This window comes from Girardinichthys multiradiatus, chromosome 2, assembly GCF_021462225.1.
Source record: "Girardinichthys multiradiatus isolate DD_20200921_A chromosome 2, DD_fGirMul_XY1, whole genome shotgun sequence".
In the NCBI taxonomy this organism is placed as follows: Eukaryota; Metazoa; Chordata; class Actinopteri; order Cyprinodontiformes; family Goodeidae; genus Girardinichthys; species Girardinichthys multiradiatus.
Genome location: NC_061795.1, coordinates 39,410,808 through 39,435,556, shown reverse-complemented (window position 1 = coordinate 39,435,556; position 24,749 = coordinate 39,410,808). Strand labels below are relative to the sequence as shown.

Below are 24,749 nucleotides of genomic sequence, written 5' to 3'. Positions count from 1 at the left end.
GACCAGAACACCTTCCACATGACTGTGGCAAACTACACTACTTATGGCTTGCTTTTAACAATGGCTTTCTCTATGTCACTCAAAAATCTGTCTCGTTAACCAATTCTCTAAACTGAGCGTTGGATCCCTGCAGAGTTAATGTGGATCTCTTAGATGCTTCTCCGATTAGAAAACTCTTTGTGAGGTGTGACTGGTAGATTTGCAGTTGAGCCATTATCTTTCCATTTTTGGGTGATGGCGTCAACACTAAACTGTTAGTTGTTCCATGTTTAAAAATTTGTTTTACAACCTAACCCTGGTTTAAACTTCCCCATAATGTTAGTCATTACCTGTCTGCTGTGCTCTAATGTTTTCTAACAAACTTCTGAGGCCTTCACAGAACAGCTGGATTTATAAATGGATTAAGTTACACATAGATGGACTAAATTACATACAAGTTTGGGGTACAAATTTACACATAAGTCAATTCTGGGCCAATTCAACTCAGTTGATGTCAACTTCAAAAGCATCAGGGCTGTCAGGTTAACTCTGAACACATGTCTTTGGTTGAGGACCGAGGCCACAAGGTTTGGGGTTTAGAGGAGGAGGCTGGGGGTCAGGGTGAAGGACAGTTATTGAATGGATGGGTGCAGTAAAACTAGGATTGAAGATTGAGGTTAACGAAATAAGGGCAGATGGAGGATGGGACCAGGCTTAGCTGAAGAGCTTGGGCTTAAGATGAGAGGAGACTCATTTCACTTCCCCATCTGCATCAGAATCCCCCCTGGCCATAAAGCTGATGGCCTCACTGATCTCAACATGGCTTCAATAGCTCAAAAAATATACTTACATCTACAAAGTATTGTTGTGCTTACTTGCAGACCTTCACATATACAGACAAAAAAGCAAGAGGAAGACTAAATCCATTTTCACGCTTATTCCAACAAAGACATGTGTAGGGGGTCTTTTCCTGCAGCAACAGAAATTTTGCCAAGAGCCAAACGTCAAAGAAAAAGCATAATCTTAATATCAAAAAGGGTATCATTGCACTCATATGTTAACTTTTCTATTTTCTTCAACAAAATAGACATTTATTTTAAATGGCTTAACAATTGTAAATCAATTAGTAAAGCCTGCAAAACAGTGCAGAGCAGCCCTTTAAATGTGTTTAATCATTAGAATTTAACTACCATGCAAGTTAGAAAATGTTTTTAGAACTGATAGAAATGTTATGTGAAGGCCCATGTTTGCTAAGCTGTAGCTAACTAAATGGATGACCCAAAGCAAAGCAAGGAGGTCATTTACTATTCTACTGGAGGTTATCAGTTCTTTCGCTCACCCTGATGCAACAAAATCTGTTTTTGAATATTTATTCTTTGTAAACCAATAGGCTTAAAATGACAGAGAAATCTAAACACTGGGGTGACAAACTGAGGGCAAACCCTGAGAGAGGCATAAAAATAAGATTTCTTATGAAAAACATTTCCTCATTTCAAGCAGAAACTGTCCTTCTGCTTAGTTCCACTTCAAGGTTTATGGTTTTGGTTCAAGTGTTTTCATTCCTGTGTACCATTTTTCTTTTAAGGTTTTTGTGGCACTAGTGGCCTTTATTCATTAAAACAAGGACAGGAATAAGAGCAGAGAGAGAATGGAAGACATGGAGCAAATGTCACATGGGCGGGAGTCAAACCAGGGACAATTGCGTTGAGGACTGTAGCCTCTGCTCTACCACTGAGCCATGGTGTGTCCTGTCCCTGTGTAACCTTTGAGGAGAAAACCATTTTAAATAAAAAAAAAACTACCTCCAGAGATCTAATGACATCACCATAAATCCAGCTCTTCTTTGAGAATCTTTGGCGCTAGTCTGACATACAAAACACTAATCAGACATTGCAATAATACCACCAACCCCGTACTGTGATTCGTGAAGGGTTATTGCTTGCTCTGTTCTATTAGAGCTTGCCTGGTAATGTGATCAGTCCTGCCATTCACTGTGTACCAGATACACGTGAGCCACCATTGTGTGCAGCAAATGTTCTGTGAAGGCGTGTAAGGTGTGCTACAGAACATCAGTAAACAAACGAGGAACACACCTCACAGGACAGCGATAAAGTTGTAGAGACGTTTGAGGCAGGATTAGGTTAGAAAACAATATTCCAAGCTTTGAACTATAGGGATTAACAGTTCAGATGGGAGGATCTGTCGACGATTAGCTGAGCCCTCAACAAATCTGGTCTTTATGCTAGAGTGGAAGAAGAAGCCAATGTTGAAACCAAGCCCAAATTGCAAACTATTGTTTGCAGTTTGCCACAGGCCATCTACGGATGGTACTTTGCCAATACTTATTTCAGTTGGTAGTTCTTATCATTATGAATATTGTACATAGTGTCATTGTGATACTGATACATTTGAAAAGCTGGTAGAAACATAACTTAAAGGACTTGCAAAAGGTGGTTCCACACAGTTTTAAATCACTGGAGTTGAATAATGTGCATGCCACACTTTACAGATTTTTATTTCTAAAAACTTCCTGCATCATTTTCTTTCCACTTGGCAATTATAAGCTACTTTGTGTTACACAAAACACAAGTAAAACACATTAAAGTTAATTGCTGTTATGTGACAAACTGAGCGGATTCACAGGGTATGAATAACTTTGCAAGGCACTGTATGTACAGAGGTTGCTACACTTATAGAGCTGTTTTTTTCTTTTAAATTTAAACACAGACAAGAATGGCATATTCTACACAAAGCAAGTATTGACAGTGTATTACAGATATTATGTTTTGTGTGCTAAATTGTTCTGATTAATTTAGCACTGTTATCCTACTGATGCATAAAGAATCACAATATTCCGAGGTCTGTGCCTCTATTTATCAAATCACATCCCACATCTTTCTCCTTATTCAGATTTCAGACGGTTTCCTCGTTGAGCCCCAAACTACAGCTCGAGGCTCAATCAGTCCTCTTGTGACAGTCCCATACAGAGCCAGCAGGGATTGATTTCTCACATGGCATCCGGCAGTGAAAGCCAAGCTGTGAAGAATGAGGAAGTCCTTAATGAAGGACACCCCACCCCCAAATTGGATACCATAGTCCAAGACGGGTTAACATGATTAGCTCCGACACATAAAGCAACTGAGAAGCTGAGAAAATATAGAGATCTCAGAAAGACCTAATCACAACATAATTACAGTAGACAGCAATATTAGGGAAGTGACTTAGAGTTTGGAGCTGTTATCTCATGCAAACTATGCTCAGGGAGGTTAGTCCTCTGCCACCTTTCAGAGAACATGTCTGAAGCTGAGAGCAGACTCGAAGTCAAGCTTCCAAGCTGTGAGATGACATGGATCTAAAGTTGTCCCCTTAAGTATATCATTAAAAGCCTTTTGTTATCATCCGTGCACGAACACTAGCCCTAACAAGACTACAAACTATAGGTGACGTAAAATGCCAGTTCTGCCTGCAGGAGGTGACTTTAACATAATATACACAATGCTTTCAGATTAGCCAAAGAGTCCTGATCCGAGAGCGACAGGACAGAGCGATGTACCTCAGGGCAGCTGCTCAGACAACATGATCACAGGACAAAGAGAGAGTCAGAACAAAAGAAGAGACATATCAGCTTTCATTGCTCTTTATTTTCCTACTCTATTGAAAGCAAGACTGGGGCTTTCTCTTTTCAGTCTCCCTCAGTGCTGGGAGATAGACGGGGCAGCTGACAGTACAGGGACTCATGCTTCACTCAACCACCAGGGTTACTGTGCATCACATCCTTCGGACACACTAATGAACATTACAAATCACAAGACCCCTGGGAAGAGGGGAGCTCCCACCACACTGCCTGATTAGAGACTTGTCATAGTGTCTGTGTTCATGCAGAGCAGCTAACAGAGCAAGCGAATCCAGGCTTGCACAAGCATAAACAATTGCATTGACATATTTGAAATGAATAAATCAATATTATTAGTGAGCTTATAATGATTTCTTCAGTAATTTCTACCACGTCTTTACACCTGGCAATTAAAATCTAAAAATAAAGAGAAGATTTAAAAAGTGTTCAGTAAACATTTTACTTTATGACCATTTCTGCCAGTTAGGCTTTGCTCCACTTAAGGCTGTAAGAAATGGGACAGGTCACGCAACATAATGCTTGTTCCAATTCTAGGCCAGCCTGATTTAAAAATAAAAACACAAAGTTTGCTTTGCAGTTCTTCCCACTTTCATTAAACTATAATAAGCTGTTCTGTCAGAAATCTAGGGGGATGTCTTGCAAACAGCAATGTGCTCTACTTCATCCTAACCTAAAAACTGCCACCATAAATAGAAATGACATAGCAACATTTCAGCAAAACTGAATAAAGGCTTCTGGCTCTGTCAGTCATCAATTTTAAATACTTTTTAAATTATATATTGTTAAAACAACTGAAATAGAAGGGCTTATGATTGGTTGTGCTAAAAGTACTTATTTCTTAACTGTGAATTAATAGCAATGTAAACACAAGACGTTTGTCTAGTTCTTTAAAAAATACTTGACCACTAAGCTAATTTACCTGGCCACAGCTTGTCATAAATAACACGAGTGTTTTTATGGGAACATCTTACAGAATTCTACGATTACTGTCTGTGCAGAATATAAATGATGCTGGTCAAAAATCTAAAGTGGTCAAAGAAAAAACTTGTGCACTGCTTGATTACCAGAGTGACGTGTCATCTTGTAATTAAAGCTGCAGAAGGGAGTTCTGAGAAAGCCATGGACTTTGCCTGAAAATTTGAACAAGCACACCTTACAGGTCCCTGCCCCTTGCTCCCAGCTGTGCTACAGCCCTTCCTCCTCAGCTTCTCCCCCACAGAGGAGCCTGCTGTGAACGCGAAGGTTGCTTTTTGTCATCACTCTCAATCTGTTTACCCGTCTTTGTTTTCTAAGTAGGTTCCAATTGGGTGCATATACGAGCGTGATTGGCACTGCTAAAACATTCCCCCTGGCTATGATTGGTCGTTTCTTGATTTTTTTCACAGATCATATGTATAATACTCTGCTGTCAGGTAATAGTGACAGTTTTAACAAATATGTAAAAAATCATTTTTTTTTTTTTACAAAAGTTACCTACTGCCGCTTAAATCAGGCATGGATGAGTTACTAGTATATCTTGTTAGACCAGGATTTCAAAATTTGCAGTTAGAGTCATTGCCATTTTTTCTATTTAGCATAAAGTAATACAGTCTTGACCCTCCCTCACCTGTTGCTGCACACTGCCAGTCAAAAAGGAAAAAAGGAACTACCCTTTGCTCTCACTCACAAGGACTAATTTGGCTATTTGAAAATATTTCCAGTCCCAACAAACATGGACCGTCATGGTCTGGAAACAGAAGAAACACCACCTTTCACTTATATTAGGGTTTATGGCTACAAACAGATTTACCATAGTACTTACATTCATCCAAAGGTAATGAGCAAGGAGGAGCAAAAATACTCAACAGAATAGCTTTATTGTTTTTTTAGAGCATCAAACTCTTCTGACCATCCTTTTGGTTCTCTGGATGTTTTAAAAACACAAGAAGCTAAGAGAAAAGTGAACTAAATAAGTAAGTAAATTCACTACTAATTCCTCGTGTGTATTGTTTCCTCCTTTCAGAAACAAGGTCAAAAAGATTTCTTTCTTTGAATGAGTACTAGCCATGCTAAATCTGCTGTCTAAACAACTGGCACACAGATCCAACTGAGTTGGCAGAGTAAATACTGGAGTATTCAGACCAGAGAGCAGAGGTCAGTGTTTGCTCATGAAGAGATCAAATCGTCTTGGACAGAAAGCTGTCCTTCCAGGGTTTGTGTGAGGAAAGGGGGGAAGAAACTCAACACTGAATATGTTGCTTGCCACAATGAGGACTAACCCCGTGATCCTGATTGTTTGAGATAACTGCAAACATCTTGCATAGTTGGCAAAAGACTTCTAATTTACATGCGCAATGAACCTCACAGAATGTTTTCCATGTAATTTTTTATTTCTTTCTATACAGCTGACTGGCACTCTCCTAATGACATCATCTAGATGCAAGAAACAGGGCATTTACTGCTGCAAACTGTTTATCTTTAAACTTTAATCTATGGGACAAACTAATAATTTTTCCATTATTTTGGGTAACATTTGAAACAAATGCTGCAGCAACACTTAAAAATATTTGTATAATATAATTTATATATAAATTATGTTTTCAATACAAATGTACATTTAGGATATTTCTAACAAACTGCATCCATTGCTTAATTAGCTAAAGTCCTTGCTTAACACCAGTTCTTTTAATATCCATTGCGATCAGCACTGGATCTGGTAACTGATAAACTGCTGCTACCTTAGCACTAACTCTGGACTGGGCCAAACAACAGAACCAATCAAGATGCTGTGAGCACCATGTTTAAACTCAAGAGTTAGTTTCCCGCCTAATTTAGGACAAGCTCTAACACCTCTAAGCTTTAACAAACATTAACAAAACATCAGATTAGTTATGAAATAATATAAGTTCACTGTCCCTTCCCAATATTTTTTATTAAAGTTTATCACATGGCTTAAGTATGTTAACGTATAGATGTGGTTAGAGTGCAACCAAACCTGATTTAAAAGCATAACCGCGCCCCCAGACAAATTCAGAAAAATGCCACGAAAGTGGGCAGTGCCAAGTGTGGCGATGAGCGAAAGGGGGCATGTCAGGAGGACAAGATTGGTCATAGCGACGCTGGTAGTTTCATCACGGATAGATCTTATGAGGTGGAGGATTTTTCACCGGAGACTGACGAAGACTTTGTGGAGCCCAGTGGGCCTGAGCCTCATCAGTTCGAAGCTCGCAGGCTCAAGGCACTGAGGTTAGCAGCATCATTGCTAACATGGGCTAACGTTCATAGCAGTAATAAACTTTCAGAAAGTTTATTTCTACATGTAGTTTTAAATTATCTCAAGTAAAGCATATAATCAAAGGTATAAAGCATAAAATGCTATGATCAATGCTCGCAATTTCAACTCCTGTCTCGCTACGGGGGCGTGTGTCTGACTGAGATGGTTTTATACCTGAACATGGGAGCTGTGACGTAGACATGTACCAAGCTGTACCGCTTGAACCAATAGGTTAATTCAACTGCAGTAACCACGCTTCAACCAACAAAGGGCAGCACTAAGATGGTTTTAGGACATAAATTGCAGAATTAAACATGTTTACATGAAAATGTAAAAAACAATGCACAGTAACATAGCAAGTAAGAAAGCAACCTTAAGACCCAGTTTATACAGTTTATCTGCAAAAAAAGCTGAATTGGGGTTTAGTTCCTCTTTAAAGTGGCTATTTTCAGTTGATTCCAAACCAAGCAGTATAAAACTCAATTCTGAAAAACTGTCAGCCATTTAATAACGTTACGTATTCTTTATAAAACTTTGAAATTCTATGTCTGATTCTTGTTTATAGCACTGATCGACCAATCAGAAACTGGTCGGACTGGATAGTGAACCATTCAGAAACCCTGCATGTAGTTAAAAACAGTGTTATTAAATTATTGTGGGGATTTCAGGACATTGGAACGATTAATGGTATAATTTAAACTGTCTCCAAGGGCTCCACTCAGTCACAAAGGGTCAGACAAAGCCAGAGGGAGGATTCCACTTTAACGGGGTAAGACGTTTTAAGCACCAAAATAATGGTTCTTCTATAGAACCATTAAAGAACTGACCAGCACCAGCCTAGATTCAACACTGGAGCTACTTTGACCAAAAAAACCCTAATTAAACCTAGTACCTAAGAAAGAAGTGAGATTCAAAGTTGCTTCTAGCATTATTTTAACAAGCCCATTATTGATCTTACCCTACGAATAGTTGATGACTCAGATGGGAGCTTTTTCACCTTAACCTCGTAGTCAAAGATAATTAGTTATAAAGAAATGTTAATTTTATTTATTGTGTAACAACTTTGTGATGTGAAAGATTTGACAACAGTCTATTTGTAACCCTTACAGAAACATTTGAGCAGCAGTCCAGAGAATCTGAGTTTTCACAGAAAGTTGCTGCTTAAGAGATGCTTAGAAAGTACCAAGGAAAGTATTATTAATTAAATTCTAGAAGTTAATCTATCATTATGTTTGTTTTGTTATCTGGCATTTGATCTGTTAGATTTACTCTAAGGGCTAAGTGAGAATGCAGCTTCATGTAGTACTATCTGGGACCTTGTGTGACCACTCACAAACATCACAATGAGCAGAAAAGGAAGAAGGATGACGATCCTTTTCCGTAAACCATGCTTTATTTTAATTCTGGGGCACTCCATAGATCTGTGGCTGGAACCACAGCTGTGGCTTTAGTTTCCATCGCTAGAGAGGGAGGGAAGACTTCAGCCCGGAGCTTATGAGGCTGGTCTAAGGCTGCTCAAACATGCACCACTGCTGCTGTACAAGGAGCTCAGGTCTCCTCCTACTGCAAAAACCACAATGAGCCTTTATTGTGTCTCTGATAAGTTGTGAGCGAAGCACATGTGAAACTCTTTCTATCCTTTTGGTTTACTAAAACCAGACCAAGACCACCAATCGGGAACCATACAGTAACAGAGGTGACCACATCAAAGAGTGCAGACATTCTATGCTGTCCAGGACATAAAGACCTCATTATGCAGCATTTTTAAATATAAGGCTGGAATCACTTCTTCACTTTAGGCCATAATAAATCAGACTTCCATTTGCAAAGAATGTTAGGCTGCAAGAAGGAATTCTTTTTGTAACAATGAACCCTCTACACACCAAAAACTCTTCTCAGAGCTGTTATGCCTTAAGGGGTGGTCTTTGGCTATTGATTAGTGGGGCAACGGGCTCAATGGCTCCATCACTCAGGTCATGAGGTTAGGGCAGATAAAAGAAAAATGGGGGAAGGGCAGCACCAAGCTGTAAAATTAGTAAATTAAAATTCTGTTCAGCTGTGTAAAGTGTTAACGCTCTATAGGGAAGTGAATGACACTGGTGGAGGGAAATAACTGTTTTGAAAAATATGTGAAAAAAAAAGACCCATGACCTTTCACCTTTCTGCAAACACATTTGTTTCCAAACATCCTCTTTTCTTATTCAGATGTGTTAACCAATTTTAGAAAGTAGAAAACAGTTACACTCGGTTTGTGGTGCTAGTAATATGAAAAACTTCCCATTATTTCTCCTCTAATTGAAATATGTCTTGCAGAGTGCTGACCTGTTGTGACTTTGTTTGGTAACACAGATGTAAGCTATTAGGTTAAGCCCTGGATATGAAGTTGAGTATTTTAACCTTGACACCCTGTTTCTATCTGGGAGACTCTTTGAAGAAAGAAAGGAAGTAGTTCTTGAGTTGTCCTGTTGAGTTGACTGAACCTATAAATAAAGGACTACCGTTGGGCCGACCAACAACACTTGGTTACAAAAGCATTGAAGAAACCCCCACCATTACTAATGCCCCATTTCCACTGGCTCTTTTTAGGCAGCGCTGCTCCAATCCACTTGGTCTCTTTCTACTCACACGGAACCTGTTGTGTTTCCATTGACCCACTGACAGCTGGAGCTATGGCTTGAAGCCACGCCTCCAGCCATCAGTGCAGTGCGCTGTGGCGCTCTTAACGTTACTGTGTGATATTGTCACATTACAGTAATCTGTGTGAACCAATAAAAAAATAAAAAAATAAAAAGATAAATTCACAAAATACAAATACTCTCTCTGTTATTGTATATGCAAGAATGTCTTATATATGTTTTTAAGAATAAAATAATTCACTGGGATAATTATCTGGACCACAGCCCAGTAAGCCCACAGGGGTTCTGAGGTGGGGGTGATATGGCAGAAGAAGCGGAGAGGAGAGATGTCCTTGTCTGGACTGGTAAAGCTCCAAAGTTTGCCTGAAGAAGTTACAATTTTGAACTTTATGAGGAAGTTTTTGTCTCAGGCATGGAAATAATGAGAACAAGGACATTAAAGTGCAAAACCACGGACTTTTGACCGTGGTGAAGTTAGTTTTAGGTTGGATATTTGATTTTTCATGCTCCGCTGATTATGCGGGCTCTTCCTCCCGTTAGACCCGATACAAGCAATGTGATTGAGCTGGTTCCTCTCCTGTGGAACCAGCTCCCGGTTTTGGTCCGTGAGGAAGACACCCCGTCTACTTTTAAGGCTAGGCTTAAAACTTTCCTTTTTGATAAAGCTTATAGTTAGAGTGGCTTAGGCCATCTTCCTTATGTTTTACCTCCGCCTTCCTCCCTCCCTGTTGGATGGAGTAAGGGGGAGTCAGGTTTAGCCTAAACCGGCTCAGTTATGGTTGAGGTGCAAACACACCCTCCATTTCTGCTACCTGAGTGACCCCTTCTCTTTTCCAATGATTATAATCAGTCTGACAGAGAGAGGTATCCCGATCTTTGTGGTTTTTAGTATAACAATGGCCATCAGTGGGCTCTAGATGGACAAACTTTATCAGTTTATTATTTTACTTAGTGCCCCTACACGTGGCCCGTTCTGGGGTGGCCGGGCTCTGGCACTCGGTGGTTTGGTCTGGCCTGGTTCCAGACCCTTTGTGGGGTGCCTTGAGACGACATTGTGGTAAATAAGCGCTATATAAATAAATAAACTAAAACTGAAACTATCTCTGTAGTTATGCTGCTATAGGCTTAGGCTGCTGGAGGACATAATGACCACTTTCACCCTCTTCGCTACATTCTCACACTACCCTCCAATTTTGAATTATTTGCAGTTATTTCAGTTTTTAACTTTATGTTCTGTCTCTTTTCTCTTCCTAGAAGCTACACCTGGCCTTACTCCGTGTCAACCTGAGACACAGAGTACTGAGACACATGAGACTTTTCTAGTAATGGTTTTAGGCCCCTTACACCCGTTTTAAGACAAGAGGAGATCGTTCCTTCCAGGCCGTTGCGCCAAAGCTTTGGAACGATCTCCCGCTCTCGTTACGTTCTCTTGATTCTGTGGACGTTTTTAAGAGCAAACTTAAAACCTATCTCTTTTGCAAATCTTTTTAACAGTTCCAGTGCGTTGGATGTAGTTATGCTACTATAGGCTTGTAACTATTATATTTACCACTACCCTCATAGTGATGGTTTTTATTACATTTTTTGTGCCTTTATTGTTTTATCTTAATGTATAATTGTGCACTTCTGTAATGCACCTTGTGACATTTAATGTCTGTGAAAGGTGCTATATAAATAAACTTTTACTTACGGTACTTACTTACTTTACTTACTTACTTAGAATGGAAAGAAACAAGGGGGGCCTCTCAAATCTAAGTTTCAGTTTCTAAATACATTTTATTATTTTTAATTTATTATTTTTATTAAACCTTATCTTCCTAACATATTCTCCCTTCAGTAACTCTCAGGTTTGATACAAAAACGACAGTAGAGGTAGTTATTGTCTAACAGTATAGATGCTAACTTTTAAAGAATTCTAAGTTTGCTTACCACCTAAAGTATTTAAATCCATCAAAAATATTTAAACAACTGGTGTAGAAATGTTCTAGATAAAAAACTCAAAGCAAAGCATAAGACCACTGTCCAGACCTATTCTGGGCCTGACCTGCCATCCTGTCCCATCCCCCAATCTCCTTCCTCCTAATCCAGTCCTCCTGGGAGACAAGCGTTAGGTCGGCCCTTATGGTCAAATTGTCTGCCTTTCTTCCTGTCTGTACGTCTGCTAAGCTTCTGCTGTCAGTTAAAAGAATTAACACTGTTCACGAAGTTGCCTAAAATCTCTCCTAATTCACTTTTATCCATAATTTTATACCTTTCCCTCAGCATTGTCCAACTCTCTTTAAACCCTGAACCTCCAATGTTCAGCTCATTACCACACACACATTGGTGATTCTTCTCTATGCCGCAACATGTTGAACTGAGAGAGAAAAGAGAAGCAGAACCCAGAGAGTTTTACTGGCTAGCTAAAAACCTTATCTTTCTGTATATATATTATTCATTCAAAGTCTAAAATGCCTCAGTTGGAGTCCCACTGCTGTGGAGGGGAGGGAGGGCAATCAGGGGTGGTTGCAGCTTCCCATTGACTGGATGTGCAATTAAGCAAAAGCAACAGTGTTTGGGGTGCAACTGCCTGGCTTCTTGGTTCGTTGTAGGTATTGAGAGACATAGACCTGGGTTAGTAAAGGTTAGGTGGGGCTGCAGTGATGTTCTTGTGGTCTTTGTGGCTCCAAAGAAGGGCACAGCAGGGAGCGTGAAGCCTTGCTTATGCTCGACAGAGTTTATAAAAACAGCAAAAACGGCTGAGCAGCAACAGATGGTGCGGTCAATAACAACTCAACCGAGCATGGAAACGTTTACTTGTAGACAAAAGGCAAACCCAGAGCCATGCCACCTATTGGAAACATGCAAGTAGTAACAAAAGAAGTGGGTAGTAAAAACAGATGGTAGATGTGTGAAAGGACAGTGAAATGAGGTCCAGAAGGTATCAGAATTCCATTAGTATTTCAAACCCCAACCCCCATCAACACCTCTGAGATGCCTGTTGGGCTTAAGCATCAAAGCATCACAAGTATTCATAGAGCGAAAGTTGCAACTCTATTGAAAGATAGTTTGAAGTAGATATTATCATTTCATAAATATGTTGAGGTCAGAAGAATGTAGAGGAAATCTAAGGCCCGTTCCACACGAAGACAAAAAACTCCATCAAGTCAAAAGCGGTTTAGAAAAATGTCTGTCCACACAAGTGCACGCAGCATCACTGAAAACACTGTAGTATGTGTAGCCAGGCCCATTGGTGGCACTGTGACACTGCCACAGAAACACACCAAAAACAGTGGACAAAAACACCGGGCAAGCGCAGAAAACTCATGCGAGGTAAATACAGCAACATGACAACAAAGAGGTGCATGCTGGTTATGGGGAGAGAGGTGGAGCTACAATGTCATTGTTTCAGAAAAGATGTGTTTCATATGGAATCATGGAACCAGCATTCTGAAATCTTTCCACTCTGGAACCCTGTTTAAAAAATGGTCTGTGTGGACGCAAAGCGTAAACGACAAAATACCTTTGCCGATACACCCAAGCTCGTCTCCATGTGCACATGGCTTAAGAGTTTCACCATGAAGTAATATAAAATAAAATTACTACCAAAGACCGGACAGAGATGCCAGTGATCATGATGGTGCCTAAATGTTGCTTGTTGGGGAGGACCCAAATTCCACTTCCAATGCAGATGAAAGAGCTGCCAAAGACTGTGGTATGGTGGGATTTGTTAAACTTTGATAAATATAATTTCTTCAACTTTTCAAGTATTTTGATTGACCTCCACATTTAAAACAAAGGCAAACCCTGGTAAGTCCTTGTAGCAGGGTGAGGAGACAATATGTGTTTAGTATGTAGCAGATTCCAGACTTTACACAAAGAGTTATTGAGTACCCTGTACAGTGGTACAGAAATAAAATGTATTGAATATTATTGAGCTTAAACTGAAGGCAACATCCAAGAACAGAGCTGCACTGATTAAAACTTTTTCTCCATGTGCCACCCAAGTACGTATTTAGTTCCCACTATCATGACTGGCGTAAAAATATCTTACTCAACAAGATCTTGACCAAGAAAGTACTCCTGGACCAGCTTTCTGTGATTTTTGTATGTCTGCTCTGTCTTCTCAAACTCCCAGTCGGTTGCAGCAGATGCCCGTTCATATTAAACCAGTTTTTGCTTAAAGGGAGGCCTTTCTTTTCCACTGTCAACACACGCATGCTTGGTATGAGGGGCTTCTGAAAAGACTGGATTTGGGAGGTGGAATTACTGCAAAGAGACTGGGTTTGGATATATTCCTTTTGAACAGACTGGCATAATAAACTAAACTTGACTGCATGTATTTTTGTCTAGCAAAGTGCCTTGACATTATACCTGCTGTGAACTGGTGCCATATAAATAAACTGAATTGAAACTGAACTGAATCATTCAAACATTTGCATAGATGTTGTTCACCAACAATTCTGTAAACGGGGCGATATCAAAATCACTTCTGATCACCGTTAATGGGAGCTTGTGTACCATCAGTACCGCTGGTTCTACGTGTTAAGAACTGGTTCTGTACAAAACACATGTAGTACTGCAGGACTAAGAGGCTAGAGAGAGAATCCAGAACATATTTTAGTCCTGACTGGAAAATAACCACTCAGGTATGTGTTCTGTTTGTGTTTCTAAAAAGACTACTTACTGAACAGCCCTAAAGCATAGCAGTGTTTCATAATGTACACATACTTTTTTTTACAGCAGACCACACTCTTCACTCTTGCTAACAATGAAAACCGAAGACATGCATTTGTTTGAAAAGCATGAAGACAGATTTAAAGCTAAATAACAGATTTAAACACTATCAAGCTGAATTAAAACTAGGTTATGTATAAAGAACGATGCATATGTGTTTTTTCCATGCCATACCTGTTTGAGAATGTAACTATAAATAAATAAAGTAAATTAACTAATTGCATCTTTAACCAAATGACAGATTTTATCCCAGAGCACTTTTCTCTCTTTAATCCCCCTTTTGTTCAAACATGCATGGACTCGTCTCCCCGAGCATGCAAAGGGAAAGGGCCCGGATTTCAGGCAGCAATGCAGGCAGGTCAGAGGGCAGCCTTTATAATGATCTAGGAGAAGATGCCTGTCAGTGTCTTGCCATCTGAGTCATGACTCTCAGTTCAGAAACACTAAGCCACAGCATGACATGGGACCAGCTCCTTTACCACAGTTAAACACACAAGTGTTGCTGTTCCAACATTCCAAAAATAACCTTAAACAGAGAAAATTAAATGGTAGCCATGACCTTTGTAAAATGGTCTGTAATATTTTAAATGAACAGACACTGATATCCAGGCAAATTGTACAAATTCACCCCAATCTTCCTAATGCATGTTTCTCCAAAACAGGCGGTGTCTTGCTTTAAATGCCAGTCCTTAGCAATTAGGAAAACCTAATCACACATGCCTCAGAGCATTTCAATAAATGGACAATTTCCTTCTGAGACAATATCAAACTTCCAATTTCCTGTGGGATGTATAAAGAGGCTGGTGGAAAGTATTTTACAAGCAAATGTCAGCTGAATGACAACCCAGGCCACAGAACAGCCTTTGTATGAAAGCTTTCAGACAGTCAGTCACCACAGAAAACTATATTATACACCCAACATCTCCTGATATGAATAGCAATAACTCTGCACACATTTGCTGTAGTGAAAAAAAATAATGTAATGCAAAACGGATTATTCTTATGGTTATGTAAGAAAGTTAAAATGCTCACAAATATTTGTAAAAGTACTTAGTACATTTTTAAGCTTAGTTACAAAGTATGACTTAATGATCAAACACTGGCTTTGTCTCTTTTCCCTCACTGCTTGTTGTTGTGTATCGTGAGTGATTCATGTCTGCTCGCCAGACTCTGCATCTGGCCATCACAAGTTTTATTGCTGATGCGCTTATTATCACTGCAAACTCACACATAATAAAATCTCCCTACAACTGCAAACTCAGGAGCTGAAACAGTCACTTAATGATCAAATGAAAAAAAAAAATCCTCAGCTTTATAGATTGTGAGCTATTATTTCAGGCAGGACAAATCAGGCTTAACTTTGCAGGCTGATTATTAGAATCAAAGAATACCAAGGGTTCAAAACTTAGTTTTAAAGGTGCAAAAATGTTCCATCAGTTTAAAGTCTTTTCAGTAAGATACCAGAAAAAAATGTAGGAGTCCCTGGAGTTTCATCTAGCTGGGTGGAGCATTAAAAACCTGCCCTTTCCCCAAATGAAAAAGGGTGCTAAACTTTTCTTTTGCTTACAAGAAAGACTTACAGGTCCTTCTCAAAATATTAGCATATTGTGATAAAGTTCATTATTTTCCATAATGTCATGATGAAAATTTAACATTCATATATTTTAGATTCATTGCACACTAACTGAAATATTTCAGGTCTTTTATTGTCTTAATACGGATGATTTTGGCATACAGCTCATGAAAACACAAAATTCCTATCTCACAAAATTAGCATATTTCATCCGACCAATAAAAGAAAAGTGTTTTTAATACAAAAAACGTCAACTTTCAAATAATCATGTACAGTTATGCACTCAATACTTGGTCGGGAATCCTTTGGCAGAAATGACTGCTTCAATGCGGCGTGGCATGGAGGCAATCAGCCTGTGGCACTGCTGAGGTCTTATGGAGGCCCAGGATGCTTCGATAGCGGCCTTTAGCTCATCCAGAGTGTTGGGTCTTGAGTCTCTCAACGTTCTCTTCACAATATCCCACAGATTCTCTATGGGGTTCAGGTCAGGAGAGTTGGCAGGCCAATTGAGCACAGTGATACCATGGTCAGTAAACCATTTACCAGTGGTTTTGGCACTGTGAGCAGGTGCCAGGTCCTGCTGAAAAATGAAATCTTCATCTCCATAAAGCTTTTCAGCAGATGGAAGCATGAAGTGCTCCAAAATCTCCTGATAGCTAGCTGCATTGACCCTGCCCTTGATAAAACACAGTGGACCAACACCAGCAGCTGACACGGCACCCCAGACCATCACTGACTGTGGGTACTTGACACTGGACTTCTGGCATTTTGGCATTTCCTTCTCCCCAGTCTTCCTCCAGACTCTGGCACCTTGATTTCCGAATGACATGCAGAATTTGCTTTCATCCGAAAAAAGTACTTTGGACCACTGAGCAACAGTCCAGTGCCTGCTTCTCTGTAGCCCAGGTCAGGCGCTTCTGCCGCTGTTTCTGGTTCAAAAGTGGCTTGACCTGGGGAATGCGGCACCTGTAGCCCATTTCCTGCACACGCCTGTGCACGGTGGCTCTGGATGTTTCTACTCCAGACTCAGTCCACTGCTTCCGCAGGTCCCCCAAGGTCTGGAATCGGCCCTTCTCCACAATCTTCCTCAGGGTCCGGTCACCTCTTCTCGTTGTGCAGCGTTTTCTGCCACACTTTTTCCTTCCCACAGACTTCCCACTGAGGTGCCTTGATACAGCACTCTGGGAACAGCCTATTCGTTCAGAAATTTCTTTCTGTGTCTTACCCTCTTGCTTGAGGGTGTCAATAGTGGCCTTCTGGACAGCAGTCAGGTCGGCAGTCTTACCCATGATTGGGGTTTTGAGTGATGAACCAGGCTGGGAGTTTTAAAGGCCTCATGAATCTTTTGCAGGTGTTTAGAGTTAACTCGTTGATTCAGATGATTAGGTTCATAGCTCGTTTAGAGACCCTTTTAATGATATGCTAATTTTGTGAGATAGGAATTTTGGGTTTTCATGAGCTGTATGCCAAAATCATCCGTATTAAGACAATAAAAGACCTGAAATATTTCAGTTAGTGTGCAATGAATCTAAAATATATGAATATTAAATTGTCATCATTACATTATGGAAAATAATGAACTTTATCACAATATGCTAATATTTTGAGAAGGACCTGTATTTGGCTGTTTGGAAATATTTCTGGAAAAAAATAAAAAGAAATTGTATTGAAGCCAAAGGAGCACCATGTGTTGCTGGCTACCTGAGCAGAGAGCCCAACCAATTAACTACCTAATATGATTGTTATGCTCCAAGTGTTACAACATAAAGGACAACAATTTTACAATGATATAGTATTCTACTTGATAGTCTTTTAGAAACCACTACAAAATGTAGTGGTTGTTTAGATGACATTTTTGCTTATGTCTACATACTAAAAATCAAAGTAACATCTAATAAATACCATAGATAACATAATTATAACTCTGATAGTCAAGAAGTTTTGTTATTGTTGCAGCAGTTAGAACATTTGTTGAATTTCTTTTTTGAATAAAAGCATTTAGACCATGGTAAACAATTTTGCTGAAAATGCGTGTGTAAATATTGTGTTACACTACAAGCATGGTATACTCAAGATGATCATACTTTATGAACTCCTTACTGGCCCATGCCTGTGCTTGACAAGCATTAACTTCGATTTTGAAGCTGTAATACAAAAATGTGAATCCAAAAATTGCTAATGATGCGTTACTGTGAACCTCAGGATTCTTGTGCATATTGATGATCTAATGTCTGTGTTTTGTTGGCCAATGGTCTTTCTTTTAGATTTTTCCTGATCATTTTGGCTGCAGATGAAGCGAATTGTCCCGGGACTCCTAAACTATCAGGTTCAAAACATCTGGAGCAAATTTGTATTATAATGCAAAAGCAAGTACTGTACTGTGCTGGTATCCAGCTTTAGACGTATTCTGACAAGAGTAAGGAATCGGCATTTTAATTTAAAAAAAAAAACACTTTTGCTATGACTCAGTTTGGCCTATCAAGCAACAACTTTCCTCTGCAGGAGGTTGTTTTTTTTATTTTCCCTTTGGGTTCTGCATGAAAAATTAGACACTACCTGACATCTTTTTGCTCAGCATCCCCATGATAGTGCATCATCTATTACAGATTGAAAGCCCTTAGTCACGCTCACAAGGAAAGAAAGGGGTCCTGAACATTCTTTGGAAATGAGAGTTTATGCTCAGCTACTTGTAATTTTGCAATTCCCCGTACAGCTCTGGCCCCCTTCTTCTTCTTGTGACCCACCCCCCTCTTTAAATCATACTGACCTTTGCTAACCTCCCTCCTTTAACAGCCTTTAAGGTTGGATACACGGATGTGAATAGGTGGTATTTCAGCATACTGAGGGCACTAAAGAAAAGAGCTGGCTGGCTGGGGGCCAAATCCCCATGGTTACCCTGGAGCAGCAACTGCCTCTTTCCTGTGTGTGTCTGTCTGTGACTAAAACACCTCTGCTCTGCATGCAGGGGAGACCTGAAGAAGACAAGATGAGTTAGGGTGGCAATCATTACAGAGTGTTGCACACTTCTAAGCCACCTCAGTAAATAAGCAGCAGATTTATGCTTTAAAGTGAGCGCTTGCACGGGGCAGAGAAAGGGCATGAAATAATAAAGAAGCAAAACCCAGAAGCCACTAGTTCTTCTTAGGATCAATCCCATTCCGCCCCTTGACCCTCGCTTTTAGCCATTTCCCCTATGTTTCTGAGGGGTAGGGTGTCCCACCTAGTAGCCCCTATAAAATTAGATTTTACATGGGAACAAAGGTGTAGGTCCTGTGCTTGCAAACACGCTAATATAAAATATTTTCTCAATCATCATAATTAACAGCGCAATAAACACTGTAATGTCTACGTGTAAAGAATAGCAGTCAGTTTGAAATGTTTTCCTATATAAAAAAGTGATTAGAATATGTAGTTCAATGTATACCAATGCATTTTTGTTTGTTATCATTTCAGTTCTTCTCGTTGAGTGGAAAGAAGGGAAAAGATGAAGCATTTCTCTGTTTAAAATATTTTGTCTTCAAAACAAAGTACAAACAGCTGCCAGGGGTCTGCATCCTTTACCTTTCTTGCCGTCAGTCCAGCTAAAACTTGTTTAAAGTCATGACATTTTTAAAAAAGATAACTTTTTTTTAATATGTTTGATAAATATCTACTATAGGTAAATTTGTTGTCATTTGTAAAGAACCACCATTTTATTTTTTAAAAACGAGAAAACTTTTGTAAAAAGAGGATAGATACATTTTCTTCAATGGGATGCTGATATTTGTGGAAAATTATATAAAAAAGCGTAGTTTTTAACCTGATGACAAGGAAAGTAGATCTACAGAAATATTACTGGTACCTTTTTTGTCATGCTGTTGCGGAAATTGCAAAGGGTACATATGGCATTATATTAACATTCCTTCTTAACAAGCATTTCAAATAATGTAACCATTTACATGAAACAAAAGAATTTAAATCATATACAGGTACATCTCAGGAAATTAGACTGTAAATGAAAAGTTAATTTATTTCAGTAGTTCTGGTCACAAAATGAGACTCATATTTAGATTAATGACACAACATTGGATTCAAACCGAATGACCGTGGTGAACCACTTAACCTGAGCAAGCCGGTATGTCGCATTTGTTGTAAAACAGTAGCAACTAAACGCAGCAATGCAACACGGCACCGATGCAACTTTCCCAGCTGGGGGAAGAAAAAAAAACGGGCCATCTCGGTCTTCCTGACAGTTGCCAATCACTGGAGCGTTTAATGGTTTAATCTGACAGACTAAAGTAGCAACAGATTCGCATATGGCCTGCTGAGGCATCTGCTCCTATTTGAATGAGGTGCTTTTGTTGTTAGTTTGCACTTTTTGTTTATAAACCGGCAGTTTTGCCTGTTTTCCCTGTCTGAGCTTAATGATTAATATTTTTTGAAGGGTAATATTGTTTACAGAGATTTCATAATCCATTTTATTTATTGTTTTTGATTGTTTATTTATTTTGGATATTTGTCTTCTAGTGTTAAATGTTAAAAGTTTATTGATCTTTAAGAGGGTGTAGCTACTTGCATTATTATGCCATTATCATTAAATTAGTTGAAAATGGTCTCCAAACAGCTGTATAATTGTTTATCGCAATTAATTCTGGGACAATTTATTGTCCAGCAAAATTTGCCATCGTGACAGGCCTACCAGAAACAATATCAAAAACATCATAACTGGGCAAAGGAGAAAAATCACTCAGTATTCCAATGCCGATGGTCCACAGTTTAATATACATTTTTCATAACATTTTCCAAATCAGGGTCTTAGCAACTGCAAGAAGAGTGTAGAGACAGAAAATCTTTGTTGCATGAGGTCCAGTGTGAAGTTTCTCCACTCAGTGAAGATTTCAGGAGCAATGTCATCTGCTGATTTTAGTTCACAGTTAGCATAGTCATCCACCAGGAAATTTAAGAGCACTTCATGCTTGCCTCTGCTGACAAGCTTTATGGAGACACTGATTTCATTTTCCAACAGGACTTAGGACCTGCCCACACTGCCAAACCTGCTGCAAGTTGATTCAATGACCATGGTGTTACCGTGCTTGATTGCTTGATTGGTCAGCAACACCGTCTGATCTTAACCCCATAGAGAAATTACAGTTTGGAGTATTGTCAAGAAGAGAATGGAGAACATCAGAATCAACAGTGCAGATGAGGTAATGGCAGTAACGCGGTTTAATACCTCAGCAGTGCCAAATACTCCATGACATACCTCACTGATGTAGTAATTCACGCAAGGAGCCCTGACCAAGTATTGAGCACATCAGTGTGAGCTAACATTTCTTAAATAAAGTCTTTTTTTCATTGGCGTAATGTGATATTCTAACTTTCTGAGAAACTGAATATTTGGTTTTCATTGGCTGTAAGCCAATTAAGCCGAATTGCTGAAATTCATTAACTTTTATTGAGATGTATCTGTTTCTGTATAATTCAGCTGGTGGTGTGTCAGCCTCTTTTAGTACCCAGAGCAAATGGGAGTCAGCCATAACTGGCCCTGACCAACAAAACCAGTTTCAATGCACATGTGCTGCCAGAACTTCAGTTGCATAATCTTGATGTGATGCTGATAACAAATGATATCACAGCATTCTCACAATAAACTGAAAGTAACATGTTGTTCCTTCAGCATACTTAAAGAAATCCAGAAGAGATGGTAAACCTGGATTTTTTTTTTTTTTTTTTGCACGAGAGATCGTTATTTCTTCTTTAGAGGTGAATCAAATCTGATAAGCACAACCACAGGGGACTTTTTTTTTTTTTTTTACAATAAACATCCTGGACCTAATCATTATCATCACTTATTTCCCCAAGTCTGACATCAGCAAAACAAAGGAATATATTCCAACAACATTTTATTCCAACAACCCAAATGCACCGCCATCACTGGCTATGACTCATGCAGGTAGCGATGAACCAGCCTGGTCACAATTAGACTTTTCCGCGCTGCTTCCACTTCCTTACCTTTGACTTGGCTCTCATACTCTGCGATGATTTCTTTATCCTTTTTGAACCTCGGCGTGGACATTTTCCCTCTTCTTGCGCTCTGAAGCTCGCTGGAAAGTTCTTGTTAAAAGTGTTTGTCAACAACAGAGAGGAATATCCTACAGCAGCGGACGCATCCTGCCCGGGAGGAATGGACGGCAGAGCCAGAGAATCAAAAATGACTATGTGAAGAGATTTTACTCCTGCAGTGAGGGTTAGAGAAAAAGAAACATGAGCCTTTACTACTGCAACGTTTCTCTGCTCTCTGAGATGGATACAGACAAGGGCCAATGCGCAATCCTGCTCCAAACCAATGAATCTCCGAAGCACGGCGCAACAGCAGCGCTGCAGAAAAACAACCAGAAAACAGTCGCGCAACTTTCAGGGGGTCTCCGTCAGAGAAGTAGCTCCAACAGTCCGATCAGGAAAATGCCTCGCAAGTCAACTTTAGTCGTAAGTGTGCGAGCTTTTCTGGTTCCCAGTCTGGGACACGCACACATTACTCCGCTCCACCCGATTGCTTTCTTTCCCTACGACGGTTTGTCCAGCACCACCTCCTCCACCTCTACCTCCAACTCCCAGCACGCTCCGAAGCAGACAGGGCAGGCCGAACTGCAGCAGCTGGAGGCAGGCAGGAACAGAGAGGAGGAGGAGGGTGGGTGAAAGGGATCTGCTCACTCTCCAACTCCCAGCCAGTGGACACCAGTGGGACTGACACTCATGCTCCCAAATTAAATATATTTCTGGACAGATTGTGCAAAGTACTTTCATTTAAAAAAAAAAAAAAGATTTGCAGAGTGCTTTAATTTCTAAGATGATGATAGTACATAAAGGACCAGGATCAAGGGAAACTTCATCAATAATGTTAATAGAAGACTGCTTTGACAATTAAAAATAAAATGTACACAAAGTCCCAGTGCTGAAGAACACAAAAAGCTCAAGAATAAAATACAGTCAGGAGCCCCAAATAGTGAAAAGTTTAGTTTTTCCTAGTTTTTTCCTTTCCCAACATTGACGCTACTGCGTCCTAAGCTAGAGCGCCATCTTCAGGCACAACAGGAACATATCCTTTTGTTAACCATTTACTTTGAGTTCATACACAGTTGACCTATATCTTTTTATGGGACAACTCTGAAGATATGATACTTTGGTAAGATGTAAAGTAGTCAGCGTACAGCTTGTACAATTGTGTAAATGTGGAAACTGTTCCCTCAAAATAACTCAACACACAGTCAATGTCTTAACTGCTGGCAACAAAAGAGTTAACTGAGTACCCTAAGTGGAAAAAGTCCAAATTGTGCCCAAAGTGTCAATACTTTGTGTGGCCACCATTATTTTTAACTGCTGTCATAAGTCCCTTTGGAATTCAAGGTGTTGGCAATTGTCTTATGGCCTAGGCCATCTTTATGTAGAGCAACCATGAGGTGCTATGTTGAACTTCCAGTGACCAGTATGAGAGAGTGAGAACCAAAACACCAAATTTATTACACCTGCTTCTCATTCACACCTGAGACCTTGTAACACTAACGAATCACACATCAGGGAGGGAATATGACTAACTGGGCACAATTTGAACATACACACTTTTGTTGCCAGTGGTTTAGAAAGTAACGGTTTTGTATGGATTTATTTTGAGGGGACAGCAAACTTATACAGTTACACCATATATACATGGCTTGGACAATGAAACTGAAACACCTGGTTTTAGACCACAATCATTTATTAGTATGGTGTAGGGCCTCCTTTTGCGGCCAATACAGCGTCAATTTGTCTTGGGAATGACGTATACAAGTCCTGCACAGTGGTCAGAGGGATTTTAAGCCATTCTTCTTGCAGGATAGTGGCCAGGTCACTACGTGATACTGGTGGAGGAAAACCTTTCCTGACTCGCTCCTCCAAAACACCCCAAAGTGGCTCAATAATATTTAGATCTGGTGACTGTGCAGGCCATGGGAGATGTTCAACTTCACTTTCATGTTCATCAAACCAATCTTTCACCAGTCTTGCTGTGTGTATTGGTGCATTGTCATCCTGATACACGGCACCACCTTCAGGATACAATGTTTGAACCATTGGATGCACATGGTCCTCAAGAATGGTTCGGTAGTCCTTGGCAGTGACGCGCCCATCTAGCACAAGTATTGGGCCAAGGGAATGCCATGATATGGCAGCCCAAACCATCATTGATCCACCCCCATGCTTCACTCTGGGCATGCAACAGTCTGGGTGGTACGCTTCTTTGGGGCTTCTCCACACCGTAACTCTCCCGGATGTGGGGAAAACAGTAAAGGTGGACTCATCAGAGAACAATACATGTTTCACATTGTCCACAGCCCAAGATTTGCGCTCCTTGCACCATTGAAACCGACGTTTGGCATTGGCATGAGTGGACAAAGGTTTGGCTATAGCAGCCCGGCCGTGTATATTGACCCTGTGGAGCTCCCGACGGACAGTTCTGGTGGAAATTCTGCTGTGATTTGGGCAGCCGTGGTTTTATGTTTTTTGGATACAATCCGGGTTAGCACCCAAACATCCCTTTCAGACAGCTTCCTCTTGTGTCCACAGTTAATCCTGTTGGATGTGGTTCGTCCTTCTTGGTGGTATGCTGACATTACCCTGGATACTGTGGCTCTTGATACATCACAAAGACTTGCTGTCTTGGTCACAGATGCGCCAGCAAGACGTGCACCAACAATTTGTCCTCTTTTGAACTCTGGTATGTCACCCATAATGTTGTGTGCATTTCAATATTTTGAGCAAAACTGTGCTCTTACCCTGCTAATTGAACCTTCACACTCTGCTCTTACTGGTGCAATGTGCAATCAATGAAGACTGGCTACAAGGCTGGTCCAATTTAGCCATGAAACCTCCCACACTAAAATGACAGGTGTTTCAGTTTCATTGTCCAACCCCTGTATTTATGGTGTGCAACTGTTTCTCAGGAGC

General features: G+C 40.1%; 1 protein-coding gene across 4 annotated transcripts in view; it reads right to left on the bottom strand.

Moving 5' to 3' along the window:
- srgap1a (SLIT-ROBO Rho GTPase activating protein 1a) overlaps positions 1-21,909 on the bottom strand; it is a 114,551-nt gene extending 92,642 nt beyond the window's left edge. For all 4 annotated transcript variants that reach the window (XM_047391667.1, XM_047391677.1, XM_047391695.1 and 1 more), the window contains exon 1: positions 21,783-21,909. In XM_047391667.1, the coding sequence (XP_047247623.1) occupies positions 21,783-21,846 (64 nt within the window). In that variant the 5' untranslated portion in view covers positions 21,847-21,909. The remainder of the gene's footprint in view (positions 1-21,782) is intronic.
- Positions 21,910-24,749: the final 2,840 nt, after the last annotated feature.